The sequence below is a fragment of the Strigops habroptila genome, chromosome 6 (genome assembly GCF_004027225.2).
Source record: "Strigops habroptila isolate Jane chromosome 6, bStrHab1.2.pri, whole genome shotgun sequence".
Lineage (NCBI taxonomy): Eukaryota > Metazoa > Chordata > Aves > Psittaciformes > Psittacidae > Strigops > Strigops habroptila.
This window is the reverse complement of record NC_044282.2, coordinates 38,999,200-39,013,430: the sequence shown is the minus strand read 5'-3', so window position 1 is coordinate 39,013,430 and position 14,231 is coordinate 38,999,200. Positions and strand designations below refer to the sequence as shown.

The 14,231-nt window shown below is 33.8% G+C and overlaps 1 protein-coding gene across 8 annotated transcripts in view; it reads left to right on the top strand.

Moving 5' to 3' along the window:
* Positions 1–14,231, top strand: part of MCPH1 (microcephalin 1) — a 124,323-nt gene that overhangs the window by 32,133 nt on the left and 77,959 nt on the right. For 4 of the 8 annotated variants that reach the window (XM_030490846.1, XM_030490851.1, XM_030490849.1 and 1 more), the window contains 4 exons: positions 1,551–1,588; positions 4,654–4,816; positions 12,075–12,152; positions 12,825–12,902. In XM_030490846.1, coding sequence (XP_030346706.1) covers positions 1,551–1,588; positions 4,654–4,816; positions 12,075–12,152; positions 12,825–12,902 — 357 coding nt within the window. Of the gene's footprint in view, positions 1–1,550; positions 1,589–4,653; positions 4,817–5,642; positions 7,354–12,074; positions 12,153–12,824; positions 12,903–14,231 lie in introns of those variants that run through there. The other 4 variants (XM_030490850.1, XM_030490847.1, XM_030490845.1 and 1 more) reach the window with 3 other exon arrangements.

Here is a 14,231-nt window from a genome sequence, read left to right as displayed (position 1 = left end):
AATTGCCACGTGTATGCTGATAAGACTACTACTTATGTTATCTTTAATATCTAACTTGTCAACGCATAAATTATGTTTTGTGTATGAAAAGGTTGTTCATATAATGAACAGTCATGGTGCACACTATTAGTCTACAGTCTATTAGTCTAATAGTCTACAGAGGTAATTCCAAGGAACTCCCTTTTTAAATGTGGCAAATTGCTTAACCACTTAATGGAGAACAGTTCTGTACTGGTGAGAGAGGATGGATGGAGTTGCATCAGAGTATGCTTTTTCTTCTGTTCTGTGATTCATTACTGGGTAAAATGAGTTGCCCTCGAGTCTATTTTGGTCTGTGCTACCAGCTGTAATGCAATTCAAAATATTTTTGTGGTAATATACAGCTCAGTATATTACCCAAAGGAAACTGAATTTTAGCAGAGATTTTGGGAGCTTATTACTTTTGGTTGTGGTAATATATAGGAGAGGGTGCAGAAATGGGAATGATTATTTCTTATAGAGCAGTAGTTATCTAGAGAAACAATTTGAAATTCATATATTGATTTTGAAAATTAGGAAAAGTTGTTTGAAATAATTTTATAAAAGTCGGTTGATCTACTTTTTCTACAAAATTAAAATGTGTATGTACTTGTGCATGTTTCTGTAGCTACAAGTAATTCTTAGCTCAGATTTTCAAAACCTCTTTTTACATGTATTTTTTTGACGACGATGTGATGTTCAGTTACATCTTTCTCTGATACTGCTAAAGTTCATGTTCTGTCCTACCTTTATGCATGCTGGAGGCTTTCATGGTCATTTCTAATGAACGAAGGATACTTCTTTCTCTTCTTGCTTCTTTAATACTAATTCTTAGAAAGCTTATTTGAAGTCTGGGGCAAACACTCCTACTTTGCACGTGAGCTGTAGAGGATATTGCAGGGGAAAGAAACGGTAATTTTTAGGGTGTCTCAGAATTGCTGGTTTAAGGATTGTTATTCACTAAGACAAGATTTAAGAGTGGAAGAATGTTTACGTAAAAACCTGGACTTAAAATACTGAAGTTGTGCCAAAAAAAAAAAAGATAACTATCAAAATAAAATTATAATTTACAACAGATATACTCTTGTTTCTGCAGCATCTCAGCCAATTTCTGCCTTTCTTTTGGAAGAAACTGGAAGAATTTTAAATTACAAGTTTTCTTTGTTCAAGGTAACCTGCCTTTTCCTTTCCACCTAGTCTAAAGGAAAAGGCAGAGGACAAATAACATCCTTATTTCTATGGCATCTCAGACTGGAAATCCTTTTTCTTTTTACTAATGAAAACTTACCATTCCTGTCTTCTGATATATTGGATGCTTTAATACCAGATGTGATGAAGGGGTTTGTTACCTTCCCTGTCCTCAAAGTTCAATATTTCTAGTGTGTTAATTAGTACAGCCCCTTCCCCAGGTGATACTGTAATTATGAAGTAGTTTAATCTTTTTAATGGAACAGTTTCTAATTTAAGGCTTTTTTCAAACGGGAAAACTTTACAGATTTTTGACGTTTTGTTGTCTCTTTCTATATCTCTAGCCAACAAGGACACTAGTTATGACAAGTACGTCATCTGAGTAAGTATTAAACATTTTGGCTCTTTAGTCAGCACACCGTTTAAACTTGATTTTGATAATCTTTTTATGCCTATACAAAATGAGATTTATCTTTCGGGGCTGTGTGTTAAAATATTTTATTTCATTCTGTAGTCTAGCTAGAAACACGTACATACATGTACATGTCATTGCTATTTATACTGTACGTGTATGTTTGTGTTGCTATGGTGCAGACTGAAGTAGTTGTCCCTTAGGTGAGCTCCACAGAGCTTCAGAGCAATAAAACTAAAAGCAAGTTTTTAATTTTTCTGAAGGAAGTGTTTTATGTAGTAAAAGGGTTCAGACTTTCAGCCCAAGACTTAGCTTTTCCCCCACAAATTTTAATTATTTCTGTTTAAAAAGTCATAATCTGAAACATTAGTTTAAAATGTTTTCTTTTATACAAATAGTTGCTGAATAAATATCAGTTGTAGGCTTTTTAGCCACTTAGTTTCAAAACATTAGAAGCAGCTGCCACTGCATATTTTGGGGGAGAGTTAATAATTTTCTGGCATGCTCTTATCATTCTCTTAAAAATCTTACAGCGAAAAGAACATCCAACAAAAACACAATTCCGTATTTTATACTACACTTGCATACAGTTTTTCAAATTCTTTTTCAAAACTCAAGATATTTCTACTACCCACAAATCTGGTTTTGGTCTGAAGTAATTACATCTTGACAGTTACATAGATATAAGTGATCAGAAACAGCACTTAGTAACTATCCTTTTAGAAGCTCTTTGTAAATGGTTGTCAATAATTATTAACAAATATACTAATATGTCAGAAACATAAAATGGAATTAATACTTTTCCTGTATTTAATGTGACTGGATGCTGGAACACCAAGACTATAAAATGCACTTTGCAAGGCATGTAATACAAGATCGCTGTGGGGGAGGTAAAGATAATAGCGCAGATCAGAGTAGTGGAAAACAGAGGCTGAGATCTCCCTAAAAGAGGAGAAGAAATCCTGGCAGAGCCGGCGAAAAAGTTCTTTTGTTGAAAGAGGTCATTAATATATTATTTCTTTTATGTTGCTTGTATGTTGATTTTTCCCACTATCCAATTACTATTTCATCAAATAAAAATGTCTGGTGATAACAGTTGCTTTTCTTCAGAACTTCTTCATCAAGATTGTGCTTTTGGCTGTCTACAATTGTAGGCATTTGTCAGCTTGTAAATAGGTGAAGGGAAAAGGACTGCTTCTGAAAGAACTACAGAACAGAAAATAGTCTTCCAAAATACAACCCAATGGCCAAAAGCCAATTCTGCTACCCAGTAGCTACAGCCTCAAAAGTGGTTCATTAGAATTTAAATTTTAAGATGCATGATTTTAGTGGTTTCATAGCATTGGGTTTTGAGATAATATTAAATGCTGCTCACTGATTTACGGCTAGCAGCTACCTGTTTTTCTGAATCACAAATTCAGCGAAATTTTGCTGTAAATCTGCATCCATCAGTTTTTGCATCTGATGGAAGTATAAACTGGTAAGTTTTCACTGCAATTTGTAAGATATCTTAGATTCAATTCTTGTACAACAGGTGTTTTTCCTCTCATTGTGAGGAATTTTGTGTAGACACAAGAACTAAGAGAAGGTTCAGGTACAGCATGGAAATGCACCTCCTGAGTATGTAATTTAAGCAGGGCCATGGGTTGCAGTGTTGCAAAAAGATTCGCTTGCAAGGCTATGTCAAGTTAAAGCTCATAAAATGAAAAGGGAATAGTAAATATTCTAGTAACATTTAAAGCAATATCACCAAGGCCAGAATTCACGCTGGAATGAGGGTCAGTGGTTTCATTTTCTTAATTGTCTCTACATCCAATACCACCTTTTGATTTGAGTATGAAGTTAATTTGCTACACTATTTTTACTATTCATTTATTTGTTTGAAACTTCTTTAAAATAGATTGCTGCATTCTCTGTGAAGTTTCCCCCCCCCCAGTTTTATTGTGGTTCCTCTAAGTAGTGTTTGTTTTAGCTGGGGTATTTTGGGAATTTTAACTGAGTTACTTTCTGTAGAGGGAAATGTAGTGAGAATGAAGTAACCCCAGAGGCTTCTGGAGGTGCTCTGAGTGCACCCGTGTTATGTCAGTGATTAACTAAATTGCTTTACCTGAGATCATCACCACTGTGATAGATGTGACTGTTCAAGGTTGTGCTTAATTGTTTTCTCTTGTGTAGCGTGCTGTAGACATTTCCAAGTCAGAGGGCAGGAGCAGAGAAGGCATTGGAACTGGGCTTTCACTTATAGATCTTTAATGATCATTTATAATAATTTATAAAAATAATTATCAATAAGAACAGTAAATTGTTCTTATGTAACAGCTTTTCTCTAGTGATACCAAGATCTCACTGTTTTCACAATGATATATTTATGTCCTTCAGTGTAGCTATGTAGAGAATTCAAGTTAGAATTCCAGTTATAGGTGGCCATTCTGGATTTTATATTTAATTTTATATATTTCATTATAATTTCATTTAAGGATAAGTGATTTTTTTTTAATTGAAACATTGGCTCAGATGTATGGCCAGAACTTTAGGACTTCTCTCTAAATTTAGACAGCATTTTCCTCACATGCTGAAAATCTGGTGTTTCCTAATGAAAACTTCTTAGGAGTGCTGTGTCTAAATGTTTATATTTCCTAGTAATACTTTTTTGATAGTACTACAAAAGCGACCAAGAATGAGGCTCTGTTGTACTAGGCATTGTACACAAACAATATGTTAGATAATTCCAGAATCAAAAGCTGCTATTTAAACAGACAAGATAGATGTGGAGGACAAAAAAGCTTTGATGTGCAAGTAGATATGATTGTGTCATGACATAAAAGGGTCTGTTTGGACTCTGGGAAGGCTAATGAATTTAGGGCTAGCAAGTGGGTAGAGGCTTAGTGAGGAAAGGATAAGAAATGATTAGTGAGAAAAGAAATGATTAGTGAGAAAAGAAATGAAGTGAGTTTGAGTTAATTTGTGTTGTGTGTATATACTTTTATAATCCTGCATATCCATACAACATTGTATGTTTCTTTCCTTCCTTTTAGGAAGCAAAATACAGTAATTCAGGTGGTGAATAAACTCAGAGACTTTCTGTTTTCAGATGATGTATGTGAAACAACAAGTCATGTAGTTACAGGGAGTCCTCGTCGTACCTTGAATGTTATGCTGGGAATTGCTCGTGGGTGTTGGATTGTTTCTTATGAATGGGTGAGAAATATTTTCTTTTAATTTCATTACACAATAAATTAAACATATTTTGCATGGCTGAAATATCAAGCATATAGCCAAGTTTGTGTCCATGCTACATACAATGGCACAATGTTCAGATATTCAGGCTTACCTAGAGTTAGTTCAGTAAGAGGAAATTCCTCTGTGTGAAGCTCTGTTACTGTGATTTACAGTCTTTCAGTACTTAATCCTACTAAAGTATTCCTGTATTGTACCTGGCATGTATTTTAGAAATACCTGAACTCTTATCTCATGGATGAGAAACTCATGTCACATGCACTCTTTTTTTGATGGATTAAAGGCTAAACAAATCATTTCTGCTGAATAAGTTCACATTATTCAATTTGAATTTTTTTATATATTATTTAATGTATCTGTTGTGCTCTGAAATAATCATTGTGTTCAGCATTGGTAAAAATGAAGGGGAATTGTTAGATATTTTGCAGCATAGTAGGGAAACTGAAAACTAAAAAAAATAATCAGGAAAGCTATTTGTAGACTAGTAGTTCGGAGACTTTGTAGTTTAAAGAAATGGTTCCCAGACCACCATATCAAATGATCACTGTATATCCTCAAAATTTCTTGCAGACTACCACATAAAGTTATCAGACTGTCACTGTAAAGACAAGATAATCATGAATTACTGTACTGGGTCCAGCTGCAATTGAGTTAATTTTTGCATCATAGCCTGTATGATGCTTGGTTTTAGATTAGTGACCAAAATGATGATGCTAAGCCACCAGTGTTTTAGCTATTGTTCAGGAGTACATACACAGCATCAAGGTGTTCTCTGTTTTTCCATCAGCTGCCCCTTTGAGAAGGCTGGGGGTGCACAGGAAGTTGGGAGGGGACTCATCTGGGACAGCCGACCCCAACTGACTGAAGAGATTTTTCCATACCGTCTGACATCGCGCTCAGCTATAAAACTGGGAGGGGTTTCTCCAAAGCAGCTGCAGCTCATAGGCTGGCTGAGCTTCAAGCTGCTGCTGGGAATGATTACTTTTACATCACTTGTATTTTTAACTTCCCCCCCGCCCCTTCAATTATTAAATGTCTTAATCTTAACCCATAAGTCGTTTTGGTTTGGGGTTTTTTTTCTTGCTTTTGCCCATCCAATTCTCTCCCCATCCTGCTGGGGTGAGGAGTAGTGACAGAGTGGGAAGCTTACCTGTCAGCCCAGGGTTAAACCACAATTGCCTACTGTGATAATAGTGATTAACCATTCAATCTGATATTGCAGATGACAGGTTTTCAGCTTTCCTTATGTTTTCAGACCTATAAAATTTAGCTGTTGGAATTTATATGGAAATAGCTCTTCATCTTATACATCTTATACTTCAAATTTTTTTGTTTCCTTTTTCTTATAAATACTTTAAAAATTAGCTGTTGAGGTGAAAACAAACTCCTGCTGCATTTTTGTTTTCAAGATGTCTGGCACTTACAGTGTGAAGCATGTCTTTCATGATATACATGTAGTTATCTGAAGAAGTATACTTCGGGGATTTCAGAAGTTCTTAGTGACTAATTTCCCTTGGAATAAAGGAGTTTGCATCTGTGGTCACCTTAACAATTGAGTAATGTGCCTTTGTAGCAAAAAATCCAATAGCATTCTCAGCTGCATTAAGAAGAACATACTTCGCAGGGGGTTTGGGCAGTCTCCACAGGTCCATTACAACCTGAACTACCCTATGTGTCTGTGAATGAAACATTGAAATATCTGTCCCACATTTAGCTTTGTATGGAGTTTTAAGTAACAACATATTTGCTCTAAGTTATTTTCTTATTACAGGGTAGTCAAACATGAAATCTGTATATTTCCTTGAGAAAAAGCATCTAATAACTACTAAGATAGCTAAAGATGTAGGTAACTACCACAAAAATCTAGTAAGATAGTTTTCTATCTTTGTATACAAGGCATTATTTGGAAATTAGTATTCAGGTAATTGCTGTTTGGTAATTTCATTTTCCATTTTATGCGCTGCACTTCTGTGAACCAATCCATGGTGAAAATATCAACACATGCTCTTTATAGTCCCATTGACTAGTAGCAATGCCAAATTTTTTCCTGCTGTCTTACAGTCTACCTTTTAGAATCACCACAGGGTTATCTATAGCCCACATACAATACTTAATTCCATTAAGTGGAATTGTTCCAAAGATCAGTTTGTTCCTGTAAATATTATTGGATCAAATGGTGAAGCTGTCTTCACTCATTTTATTGAGCTGCTATTTGACAAAGTTCTGAAGTTACTAGGAGAGCCGCATGAGAAGGAACTAGAGGAAAAAATTCAGATATCAGTTTTCCAAATCACAAGTTTGCTCAGTCTTGCAGCATCTGCTTATCCATGAACGTTGTTATTTTTAATTTTTATTTTTTTTTTTTTTTAGAACTATCATTACATCTTTCACAGAGGCTGGGTAGAACTTTGTCCATACATGTCTAATCCCTCAAGTAATTAAGTAATTTATTTCACTGGAAGAAAATATTGCTTTGAACTTTTCAAAAATTATTTCTTATCCCATAAAAGCATTATTGCCTTATTTCTAATTGTGTCACTGGCACAATTTTGCCATCTTTTTACCCAAATTCCTTAACTGAATACTTTAACTAAAGAAAAGAGACCTGAAGCATTATTTAACCATTGTGAGGAATTCTGTAGAAAATTAGTAACGAGAATTCCAATTAAGCAAAATAATCTTTTATTAATGCTACAATACTGAATACTTTAAATGCCTTTCTGTACTATAGTCAACCCTACCGTAAGTACTTTCATTGGTAAAATACTTTGAATTGGATAATTAAAATAATCCAAATAATCCATCAGTCTGTAGAAATCTGTAGTACCTTTTAATCAAGGTATTAGTTTTGAGCAGAGTTGATTGTATTTTGGAAGATGTTTGTCAACATTTTAAGAAGCTGAAATATTATTTACCTTTGCCTTTTAGTTTGTAACTTGGAGAGATAATTTAGGCTGCAGTATTCCTTTCTTCCTCTGAGAAAAACTTCAAATTATCTTTTCAAAGATGGATGTTGGAGGAATATCAAATTTACTGTTAGACATTTAATCTTCATAGCACTCCATTTACATATTTCAAGATAAGTTATTCAAGTACAAATGCCATATGATCATTCAGTGTTCTAGCTGGATGGGTGAGACACATTAAATAATGACTAGTCAAACACTGTGTTTTCAGACCCTTGAGAACTTGATATTTGACATAAATTTTCCTGTATGGAGTGAATAAAGAACATAGCTGATATGGATATGCAAAGGAGAACTCTGCACCAAGGCTAACCTTACAGCTGTATAACCTGCAGGACACTTGTTGGAGCTCCATGCCATATAGGTTGCTAGCTACTGAATTAGATAAAATAGTGCATACTTGAGGACAAAGTAACAGAAGATTGATGTCTAGAGTCCCAAGCCAAAGGAAAACATACTTTAAGGTTGTAAAAATCCCACAGAGAAACTATGCTTTTCCTACTCTTCTCTTTCCTCCTTATTTCCTGCTTTCTTAGGTCCTCCATGACCAACAAGACTGCATTCTAATAGAATCTGATACATTCTTAGTATCACAATGTTATCAGCTGTATTTTAGTACCTTCTGATACACCTATATCCAGCTTGATCCATAATGTACTGCTTTATCATTACATTTTAAGCTAAATATTTTGTAACTGCACATTTGAAAAGTTCTAGATAGCTCTTTCTTCTCAATATAAACACTTTTATACTCTGAAGTATTTCAGCTTTTCTTAGTCCTTTTCCACATTTTGAGGAATAAGAAGATACTGCTGACTTACCAAAAATAAGTAGTTTACTCAAGAATAATAATGCAAATCGTAACGTGATTTTGTCCTACATGAATCTGAAGCATCTTTTTTAGTGTTGCTATGAAAATATACTGGTTGAAAATTTGTCTCTGCCAAAGTCAGAAGCAAAATTTCAGCAACTTAGAATGGAGAACTGCTGCCTATACGTTCATGAAAACTGAATGTTCTAGTGAGTCATGACCTAATTATTTACTGTAGGACCTGTTCATGAACTCTGTATCTAATTTTCTTTTCATCTAGGAAAGTATATATTATGCCTTTGTACTCAATTCCAGAACCATGATAGACAAGCAACTTTTGTTAAGATAAACAAAATTAGTTTCTAAACAAAATTCTGTAAATTATTATACAAGGATTGATAGAAGTTGTTACCGTTAAATTGGCCTGGAAAATTAAATGGGATTACTTAATCATAACTAATCTTTTGGGTTTATGTTTGGGTTTATGTTTTAATCTGTTTGGGTTGTTTGCAAGTTACTGTTGGTACAAACATCATTTTGTTACTATAAGGACACGATATACACAGCATGGTACATCTGTTCCTGCTCAAGATTATTTACAAAGAAATTATTTCCATGCAGTATGTTTCTAAGAATTGTGTTAGAAGTTACAATTTTCTTGGTTCAGTTAAAGTTGATTTATACTGTGATTAAAAGGTAAATGGCTTGGATAACACAATTGTTTTATTTGCAATATGTACAGCCATAAGTATAAAGCTAACAATGTTCTCATTTTTATAAAGAATTATTATAATTTCAATATTCTTATTGCAAATTGTAAAAAGTAATTCTAAAAAATACACACAGGTACCACCTTAAAATGTATAACTGAAAATCCAAAGTTGTAGTCTTAACTGTATGTTTTTAAGAAGTTTCTATACTTTTCTTGGCTAATGCATTATTAAGTTTTGAATATTTTTTAAAGGTCATTGATTTATTAATGTGCTTAACTCTTATTTTTAAGATTGGTATGATACAATGACTACAGAAATTATTTTCTCTTTTTGTACAGCTGTTGCATTTTCAAATATTTGTGCATTTTCTAAAAGTAAACAAAATATTATTTGGATTTTTGTAATGAAGTTCAATAAGTTTGAAGATGTGCTGCTTTTCATTATCAAAAAAAAAAAAAAAAAATCACTGTTCACTTCCAATATCCTGTAAGACTGGACACCTCCCCTCCCAAGTAAAGCAACGCTTGATGCATCACACAAAGCACTAGCTTTTGTAGCAGTTCATATTGGAGATTGCTGATTCTCCTTGAGAGTCATCAAACATAAACCGCTTTGGAGTAAAGACTGTAGAACTTAGTTTTGGTAACAAAATTACTTTCTAAATTCAGTTTGCGATTTGCTGCTTGTAGCAACAGATTTGGGGCAAAAGAGCTCTTTACAGAAAGTTATTTTCTGATTTATAATTAGGCTATTTTCTAAGATTTACATTACTAGTTTATAATCAGTCTGTTCAGCTTAGAGTCTTGTTTCTTTAGTCAGCTATACCACTGTAAAGGATAACTTTATCATGCTTCTTGTCTATTACTCCAATTTTTGTCTAAGGAGAATTTATACTGCTTGCCAAATTTATGAGGAAAAGTTGTATAATTTAAATTAAAAATATATATATGTGGATTTGTATGCTTCTAAAAGAATAAAAAAACACAGAATATTTCAGTTAATTGTGAATCAAGCATAGGAATAATTTCATGCACTGATGAAACTCAGCTTAATCTAAGGTGAATGATGACAACAGTTTAATGGTACATGTCTGTGCTAACAGTAAGAAAAGACATCTGTTTTAAATGGCTGGAGAACCATTTGACTGCCAGAGGTGGAATTGTCCGAAACACAGGGATTTACATTCTAATGAATTTCATGTATCCCATTTTGGCGGTATATATATACTTCTTATTCACTTAATATTAGCTGTAGGAGCAGCAGGGTATTGGTGGGTTGCTGTGGATTTTAAGGTTGCACGTATGAATTGTGTTATCTCTCACTAGTGGGTGACAATGCTTTTTTTTGACTCAGATTTAAGGCATGCCAAATGGCAACTACAGGAAGGGTTTTGCAAAGCTCAAGTGTCTGTAAGAGGAGAAAGTTGTTGAATTGTGACAGTGGACAAATTTGGCAAGCAACTTACCAGTCTTACCTATATGAGAAGCTTTACAGCTTAGCTCACATTGATAAAGCCAGTGAGGAAAATTAACTCCTCTTCCATCAGAGTGTGCTTCAGAATTTAGACTATCTAGAAACTAGTAACAAAATGCCCTTTATATGACTCAAGGGCAGAGCCGTGGTAAATACTTCAGTCTTTTCCCATTTTCCCATAAAGACAACATTTCTAACATTTGAAGGGTGGTAGAAGCCACTCTTTGTGTGATTTTTAATATTATAGTCTACCAGGTGCAACTTAGAATGATAAATTGTTTTGAAGAATGGTTTAGAAAATCAACCCAGGAAAAATGCTGGATGGAGTAGTTTTGGGAAAATTTATTAAAAAAAAAAAATAAAGGTGTATTTCAGAAATTGAAAATTGAAAATAAAACCATTTAACCATTTCAAGTGGTTTGGGTTGGTTTTTTCTTATGTTAACCATTTTGTGAAGGCCCCGATGAGAACAGAAGTCTGCAGGGAGTCCAAAGTGTTAGGATTGCTAGTGTCCAAGGATCATATTGACCCAGCATTTCAGAGCTCAGCAGGACACAGATGATTTCGTATTTTCCAGCACTGTTAGCAACCTTTTTCTGTGCTCTAGAATGTGACATTAATAGAGGAGGATACCAAAGAGAATGAAATTGAGCTTTTCTTCTTTGTGGACTCATTTATATGTGTAATGTGGATTATATACAATGGCTGTATAATCCCAGTCAGTAGTAGTTTGTGCTAGTCCAATATTGTTTACTGTTTTCATTTATGATCTGAATGATGGGGAAGAGTGCACCCTCAGCAAGTTTCTGGATGTTACAAAGCTGTGGAGGAATGTTTCATACACCAGATGGGTGTTCCCATTCATAAGGATCTTGACAGGATGAAGAAATGGGCCAATAGGAACCTCATGAAATTTGATGATTTACTGAACCAAGAGAACAGAACTGATATAGTATGACTTCCCTTTTCAAAATTTTAAGTTTTTATATCATGATGCACAGTGTTGACTTTTCTAATATCCTCACAAGGTTTTAAAATTTAATGTAGCTATACATAGAAATATGACTTTTGTATTTTAATGGTTTGTTTCATTTGTAAAATGGGCATCTGATTGCTTGATTTTTCAGTGAATCATTTGGTTTGGGTAAATGAAATATCGAACTATTGCAACAGCAATGTTACTTCTAAATATACTTTCAAAGAGTTTACTATTTTAGAAATTAGAAGAGGTCTACTTACTGCTTAATTTATTTTAGGTTCTGTGGTCTTTGGAATTGGGCCATTGTATCTCAGAGGAACCATATGAGCTTTCATCCAGCTTTCCTGCAGCTCCTGTAAGTTTAATGGTCTTTTAAGCTCGTGAACTTTCTTTTGCGTATCTGGAAGAAGACTAGCCCTCTAAATAGGTTTTGTGAACAAGAAGGCTTATTAGAAAAAGTATTTTTTTTTAAGGCAAATACTGTAAGGAGTTTGTTTTCTTTCATCCACTACTTTTTGAAGTGTGTACAAAAACTTTGGTATGCATGGAAAATGCAAAAAATTGATTTACTAATTAATTGATTTACCAATTAACATCTGAGTAAGTAGGTTCTTATTTAAGTATAAATGTTCCTTAGTTTATTCATAGTATATTTTATTTCTATCTGTGCTTCTATAAACTGGTGAGGCATGTTACCACCTTACAGAAAGATTATTACTGAGTCATGGGCTCAGTATTTTCAGTTCAAATTACTTTGGCAATAAAAAATTACTGCAGATGTAAAATGAAGCATTTTTCCTGCGTTTGATGATCATTCTCAAGTACTGAATTGTGCACCAGTATAAAAGTATGTATGTGGAGCCATGGTGTGTCTGCTCAGATCCGTATGTATCTGCACTCCATGTGATGTAATTGATTAAATGGTAATTTTATTTTAGTTATAAACCAAGTAAAATTCTAGCAGATTACTAGTCAATCACTCTAATAGTTTTGCCAAAAAAGGTTTCACAATTCTCTTCTATTGTAGCAGCAGTTGAATATATTATCATCTGCTACTTGTTTCTTGAAGTTTCATATGGGCTTTGACGAAAGAACATTTAATGGGGTTTGAACTTTATTTTTACTATAATTGTATTGACTGTTAAGAACTTATTTTTCTTTCTAAATCTGTTATTTATGTAAATTTACATGTTCGAGATGAATACATTATCTCATAAGTTGTATGTTCTCAAAATGTAGGGAAAATATAAATTATTCTGAAGTAAGCCCAAAGGAATTAATTCTAATGTAGCATCTTTTGTAAAAGGAGAAAATAGATTTTTTTTTAATATAGCAAATACATTAAGAATGTGAAAAATAAATGAGCATGTTCTTCCCCCCCTTTTCTGTACTCATATGAAAAAAGAACACAGTACTTGAGATGACACTGTTTTGAGTTTTCTATTTCTTCTCAGACTACCTTGTTAATAACCAAGTATGCTATCAGTAACAATGTGCATAGCATTCTTTGGGTTGGGTTTTTTATTGCAGTTTTTATTCCTAAAGCAGAAGTAAGGAGGGCTTGGCAGGTGGTGAGAAGATAAAATTGAGGGATGTTATGGTTACGCTGAGAACCTGAATCGCTTCTGTTTGCAGTGTGCTCCTCTTCCAGAGAGACAAAAAAGTCTGTGTCCAAGGTGGTATTTTCATCACCTAATCGTTCCCTTCTTGAGTCATTCTGGTTTCTTACTCTAACAGATGTCTTATTTTTAAAGATATGATTATTTGAGCATAAATGGTGTTCATATTCCATTTCTGTTCTTATTTCTTTTCTGCTTCCCAAGAAGTATTAAGAGAGAATGGAAGTGCGTTCTAGTTTTATATACTGTTTACTTGCTTACAGGAAGGAATTAAAAGAAAGGGTTATCTTGCTGTTATGTTTTAATTGTTTGTACCAAGTCCAAAGCAGTTGTTGCAGCCTTCTTTCTCCTATTACTGCATTCATTCTGAAGTGTCCTCACTTTACTTTGGTGTTTGCAGCTTAAGCCATGCAATATCATTTAGATAAAATGTCATTTTAAAATATGTTCACTCTAAAATTTTACATTTTTTACATTTAGTCTTGATAAATTACTCCATTTTGCCCCCAAAAAATGAAAAGGTCTCATTAAACAATTGATCAATTCAGTGTCTACATCAGTATCTTCAATAACCTTCCCAAAATAGTTATCAAAAAGCCTTAGGCTTTGCAAAGACTTTTTTCCAGCAAATTGAAACTAGCTATTCTTGTCATACTATGTTTTCTTACTAAAATAATGAAGAGTAATGTCAACCAGATTTAGCACTATTTTCCTTTGCCAGGTTGAGCAGTGATACCATGCCAGATTCCACCATGTGTTTTTTTGTTTGGTTGGTTTTGTTTAGATTATTGGGCTGGATATGCTTACTATCTCAA